The sequence below is a fragment of the Triplophysa rosa genome, linkage group LG16 (assembly GCF_024868665.1).
Source record: "Triplophysa rosa linkage group LG16, Trosa_1v2, whole genome shotgun sequence".
NCBI lineage: Eukaryota > Metazoa > Chordata > Actinopteri > Cypriniformes > Nemacheilidae > Triplophysa > Triplophysa rosa.
The window spans coordinates 3,877,649-3,884,398 of NC_079905.1; the positions used below are offsets into that span (position 1 = coordinate 3,877,649).

Consider the following 6,750-nt stretch of genomic DNA (forward strand, 5'->3'; position numbering starts at 1 on the left):
GAGAGAGAGAGAGAGAGAGAGAGAGAGAGAGAGAGAGAGAGAGAGAGAGAGAGAGAGAGAGAGAGAGAGAGAGAGAGAGAGAGAGAGGGAGAGAGAGAGAGAGAGAGAGAGAGAGAGAGAGAGAGAGAGAGAGAGAGAGAGAGAGAGAGAGAGAGAGAGAGACAGCGAGAGAGAGCTCTGACAGGTTCTTAAAGTCTCTGTATCAGTTTCCAGAAGTCAATGTGCACAATGTATGTCACTGTTTCAGACCTCAGCCACATCACCATATGTTCACTAGACCTTTCCAACTCTACCAGATGACAGATGGAAGACTTTCAAAACAATGTGACAGAACATTTCCCTGCTTAAAAATATTTACATTACAGCAAATGTAGGAGGAAGGAATAAGTGCATTTACAAATGAAGTAAAACATAATAGTCAATTGAGACGTTTTTTTAGAAAACAGTTACAAATTAACTGTTGTTGAATTTTCTCCACATTTAGAATTTGTCTGTTTAAATGCTGCATTCGCAACCAGGATTTTTAGTTGATATGCTTTGGCTTGTTTAGTTGTCACCAAACAAAAACTAAATTGAAACAAAGTTGAATCTTAAAGCTAAAATACACTACAAGACTTTTGCTCAGATTTTGCTTGTTGCAGAAAGTCTGTGCCAGTCTGCAGATTTGATCAGTTAGGGTTAGTTGTTTCTATCTGAAACTTTCAAAAAGTCTGCAAGTGTATATGATGTGATGAAAAAAAATCTGTTCAGATTTTTAAAGTCTTGTAGTGTATTCCAGCCATTAGTGATGCCTTCCCCAACAAGTCACATAAAAAATATGAATATGGTTTGTAATGCAAATGATGGGTTATACAAAAAAAGAATACTTCCCAAAAATCCAACTCTTCCATCATAAATCATACAATATATAATAACTACATATGAAATAATGCAATAAACGATGCAATAAATAAAGGTGTATAATGTATAGGTTAAATTACATTTACTGAACAGGAACGTTAGACATATCATGTGTATTATAAGCATGTCCTTAAACGTTCAAAAGAGTGACCTGTAGCTTTCACAACCCGCTCATACAAACAAACACTGTGTGCTCACACAGACCACAAACATTGAAACAAACGACCCTACAGACATTCCACACAGTGAGCCATTAACAGTCAAGATGAAGCCAACATTTCTGAACGGATTTTCAGCATCAGGTCTCTATGGTGACGGTACAGAGCTGGTGAGAGAACATTCCAAGATCCAAGACTTGGTTCCTCATCTCCTTGACCCTCTACCATCTCCTCATTCTTATGAGCTTCTTCAAATAACTGTGCTAAATACCAACAAGACGTATCACCTGACACCTTGACCTTTCAACTCTCACCCTCACTGTCTCACAAAGATGCTCTTGTTTTGAGTGAGACGGAGGAAAGGATGAAGAAAAGATGGAGAATGATGAAAAATGTATGAAACACAGTCAAGGAGACACTGGAATTAAGCACCTGCTAAACTTCAACCAGATTAAAGTTCAAAAGATGTAAGAGACATGAAGATAAATCCATCACGCTGTCTGGATCGGTCTCTTCTCTCTCCGCCAACCGCAATAGTTAGGCGTGCATGTACAGGCCTGTCCGGAGGTTGTAATTTAGATCATCGTTCTCTGTATTTATGATGTATTTATAATACGCACCCATCATACCAACTCCATAATATAAGGTTACAGGAACATCTACTGTATATCAAACGTGTATTTAATGCTCACAGATTGCCAAGCGTGTCAGTGTGGTTGTTCAGATCCTGATAAAACGTTCCAAAAATTGTGCATGGCTGTAAGCCATGGTGTATTTACCTCTTGTCTAAACATCAAATAAAGATTTTCTGACATAGAAATATTACATAAACCATCTCACTGAGATTTTAAAGACAAATAGTAAACAAACAAAATTTAATACATATATGTCTGACAGATATCCAGTGCCACGCGTCTAAGTAAGCGTGGGCACGTCGAGCACCATTGGCAAGGATGGATAAACCGACCACAGAGCCACTTATTAAACATCGCATAAGCTAAAAAAGATTGAGCGTTTATACAGGCTCCACACAGATACTGTATACACCCTCCACCATCAACCTTAGCATAAAAACAAATATATACTTTACTATGAGACCTAGAAATGAAACAAAGTACCTATTTATAACATTACATGACTAAAGTAATTGTTAAACGTTGACACCCTAAACTCATATGACTATTTCTGGACCGGTGCCCAAAAGGTGAAAGAAGAGAGTGTTTGCGGTGTGTTTTCTTTAATTGTATGAAAAGAAAATGCTGGAAAACTTGATGTTCACTGCAAAAGAAAGAACACAGCTGCTCATTCAATGTAAACCAGCCGTATACACTATTCCTCGCGTTTTTTTATAATAAAGTGATTCTCTCAACTTTCATCGTTTCAATCTTGATAAAGTTACAGTTTAAGAGTAATCTTTTTGAGATCTCCAACTTTGGGTTTACCTTGAGTCTGAGGAGATGTACAGTATAAACATAAAACTGAAAAGATGCCACCATCCGCCGCTGAAGTCATAAAGTAAAAATCTAAATTCCCTGAGAAAAGAAAACGAGGCAGACTAAAATGATCAGGGTGCTTATTATGTGCTTAGATGTGGTACTGCTGATTTAAAAAGCTTGAACAGATGTTGAGCCCTCTTGTGGTGTAGTTGTCTACATGCCACACAAAAAATATATATATATATATATATAAAGTATATATATATTGTGAGAAACCTGCTGTAACATATCCGGTAAATGTTCATGTTTCCAACTTCACGAATGGTTCATATATAACCAACGCTGTACATAAAGAAATATTTGTGGAAAAGAGATCCAGTCACCTATTCAAAGCAAACCATTACACCAACTTTCTATGATGGTCAAAAACCCTTCCCAAAGAGTGCATGGACTGAACCTTAAAAACACAATGACTACATTTCTCTTGCAAACCACAAAGCTGCTCTTCTTTAACCAGAGCGACTGTTTTATTGTCAACAGAAACTTCCTACATGTGTCCTATTGTGGTTCGAACGTGGAAAGATTTCTACAGCTGGAAACACTGGAGTTGGATGTCTAGGGTGATGCTATATAGAGAATAGAATTGCCATTGTGTTGCTATGCAGTTGCTAGGGTTTTTAGCATGTTTGGGGTGTTCTGGATAGTTGCTATCCTCACTAGCAAGTGCCTGAATATAGGGATCCATTTAAAGCGCATGGGGCCCCACACTGGCTACAGGTGGGGGGAAAGAAAGTTAGAAAAGATAGTAACAAACGCTGACAAGCGGAATGTCATGAAACTGTAAGGCCTGATAGACACACCTGTGGGGACAGTCTTTTCTCACGTGCTATGAATATACACTCGAATATTCCGGGCATTTCCTTCACACACAGTAGCTCCATTCAGCCCCGTGCCCTGCTTAGTTTGAGTGTGTTTTGGTTAACAGAAGTGAGACAGACTGCTCTTTGAGAGCTCTGCCTTTGAAATGAGGTTGAAGGAACATCCATGTTAAATAAATATTCCCCGCCTAAAAACACGGCGCTCTCAAGAGTCTGCTGTCTGTTGAGATCTTGCTCGACTTCAACAGATTGAAACAACCATGAACAAGTTAAGAAAACTGTTACATTAAATAAACCGTTCACTTCCTGAAACATGAAACAAGAAGTTTGCATCGTATTCTGGTATTCACCTTTTGGCAACATGTAACAATCTGGTTTCTTACGGCCTTCTGTTATTAATATTCAAAGATGGTTCTTGTTTAAATATGAACAAGCAACATCAGGCTGTAGAATTCAAAATGCAACATTCACTTGCCAAAAACAAACTAACTGTGGAAACTTCAGGCGTAATAGACGTGCACGTGCGCACAAATATCACTGAGCTCACACACGGATACACTAACTCATTCACTAAATCGCTCTCACTGAAGCACAGTCCAGCATAATAACCCACTCATAGAGACGCACAAACATTCAGACTTCCTTTAAATGCACAGGGGAGACGAACGGGGAGAAAAAAGAACGATCAAACCTGCGACCTGGTTTTATATCCATGCTTGAGGGAAATTTAGTTGCACGCCACAAAGAGTTTATTTTTTGCTTTTATAGCCATAAATGAGATTAGGAAGTCTAAAACGGTAGAAATCATCTACAGTGAGAAAGCAAAATCTTTGGAAGTTATGGAATTTCTTGACGCCTCTCACCGACTAGTGGCGCGCGCCGGAAGCGCAGCGGTTCATTAGGCTAATTGTTCCCGGCTAACGATATTAGTAAATGATAAGCTTATTAAAATAAAACGTTAAATATTTTTTAAAACGTTAAGAATTAGTTACAAATTAATACACGTGAACCGCACAGTTAGGGTAGGGCAGTGGTTACACTAAATAAACTAATAGTGTGCTTTAAAGTATTGTGGAAAAAAATCGCATTGAAAAATCTGACAAACATCTATAAACGGAATCTATGAAAAAAGCGTGACTAAAAATAATAAAAACAATCAAATACATATTTTTAAACTCAAATGATATACACCCACCAGAATAGATGGGCTATATGATTAGTTTATGTCAAATATAGATATGTTGCTTTAATGAAGTACAAACGAAAGTGTGCGCTCAAATGAAGTTCAACGCACTAAGCAGAAGCTGGATGTGAAACCTTGACTGTGAGGTGCACCGTCCTATCCTATGCCCCCGCCGGGGATGCCACATTACGCATGCCAACGCGGCCTGAATTGCAAGGGCCTGTGTTTTCATTTGTATAACCAACGTTTTTGGTCTTCAAACACACACACGATCAGCAAGACTACCTTATTAAATGATTGTGACAGCTATGGTTGCAAGAGGACATGCAAAATAAATATCCAGATGGAAAAATAAAGACCAAGTAGCCAACGTATCACTTCTGATTGAACTGCAGATAGGTTGCAGAGCGCATGTGACCAATCTTGGAAACACAAATACACAGCAAGTTAGTCACTGCGTAATTTCACGGTTTGCTTGAAGTGCGTAAAGCGCCATAGGCTGGAGGTAAAACAACTTTCACATACGGTTACTGTTACTGTTTCTTTCGTCAAAACCAAGTATATCAAAAAGCACTCAGCATTCACCCTAAGCATAGTTTAACAAGATTATTCTCACCTGCTTGTGCCAGAGTTACGCACAGGAGAAGCGCGAGCGACGTCTCCATGCACCACGGCCTCCGCTTCTTCCGAATATCCATAGTTCCTAAGTGTTTGTTCCAACCGGTTTAGTTTTACTACAAGGTAGGACAATTGCAAATTAGAGTTGCTTTCGATCTCACATAAAGTCAGTCGAGAAGAAACTTGGAGCGCCTTGAGAGACGTCTTTAAACGCACACCCACCTTGTTCTTCAATAAGTTAGGCTATCTATTTTATGTACAATTTAAATAGAAAAAAAGGGGACGGGAAATAAATATGTAGGTTTACAGCTTGAAATCCTTAATGCTAGAGCCCCATTGAATCCGAGTAACCAGGAAAGCTGAGAGAGCGGAGAGAGGCTTCAAATCACTTTCTCTCTCTCAATCTCCCTCTGTCTCTCTCCCTCTTCTTACTTTCTCCCACGAAATGCGAGGTAGCGCGCGCGCGGGTGTGCGTGGAGAGAGAGTCGAGCGCAAAAGCGGAGGGATTGAAATTGAAAAGCAAAGACTTGAAATTAACGAATATATAAAAAGACCAATAGCCCAAAATATATGTTATTCATCAAAGGAGCTTTTTTTAAGTTCACGCGCCAGCGATTGACACGTATATCGGTCAATTTATTTCCATGTATTTATTTCTGTTAGACAGCTGTACCATGTAGGACCGATGGGTCCGCAGGCATGAAGAATGCCAGCAGCCAATGAGATCTTTATGCGCGCGTGACGTCACACGTCGTCCATGTCTTTTTTTCATGCACCAATCGGACTCCTTTAGTACCTAAATGACAAAGTCAAGATACAGGATGGTTGAAAACAAGCTCTGTTGAAAACGTATGTGCCTTTAGAAAAACACTGATACTTTAGACATTTGCCTGTAGTTTAACTGCAGCCAGAAGTGCAGTATTTTCATTTAGTGTGCAACTTTATTTATTTTTTGTTCTTAAGTTGTTTTTGCGCTTGTATTTCAGTTGATACATTAATAATTCAAATGCATTACTCAAAAACACAATCGGTTGTGAAGGTTTCACAGGGGCAAACTGACTTGAAAGTTGCAAAATATAGAAGACAATAATTAAGTATAATCACAATAATCATATGTCGAAATTTGATCTAAGTAGTTTTAAAGTTTCTCTCAGTCTTAAAAATAGATGCAGCAATCTACAGCTCTTCTTCAAAGAGATAAAAAGGCAAACCCGGTCATTTACTCCGATGACGCCTTGGCGCTAACCAAGGATCAGTTCTTTAAAAGCGCTCATGCTTTTGAAGAAAAAACCCTTTTTAATAAATTTTGTTTTCTATTTTTCGCCGTTCACATGGGTTTATTTATATGCTTGGCATCACCATGTGCACTTTTCACTGAATTTAGCTAGAAAGTCTCATTTTGGGGAAAAAGTTATTCAACGTAAATCACGTGCATATTTGGTCCTAGGACAATCCTTAAACAATCATGGTATGTGTTTTTGTCTTGCCTCTGGCTGGTGTCCTCTTGGTTTCCATAATAAAACAGTATAATAATACGCTTTAAATCTGTGGTGTACACAGTGACACACGGAGGCTGG

General features: G+C 38.8%; 1 protein-coding gene across 3 annotated transcripts in view; it reads right to left on the reverse strand.

Moving 5' to 3' along the window:
• Positions 1–5,808, reverse strand: part of col11a2 (collagen, type XI, alpha 2) — a 32,102-nt gene extending 26,294 nt beyond the window's left edge. For all 3 annotated transcript variants that reach the window (XM_057355380.1, XM_057355379.1, XM_057355378.1), the window contains exons 1-2: positions 5,396–5,808; positions 5,172–5,289 (exon numbers count right to left, since the gene is read on the reverse strand). In XM_057355380.1, coding sequence (XP_057211363.1) covers positions 5,172–5,253 — 82 coding nt within the window. In that variant the 5' untranslated portion in view covers positions 5,254–5,289; positions 5,396–5,808. The remainder of the gene's footprint in view (positions 1–5,171; positions 5,290–5,395) is intronic.
• Positions 5,809–6,750: the final 942 nt, after the last annotated feature.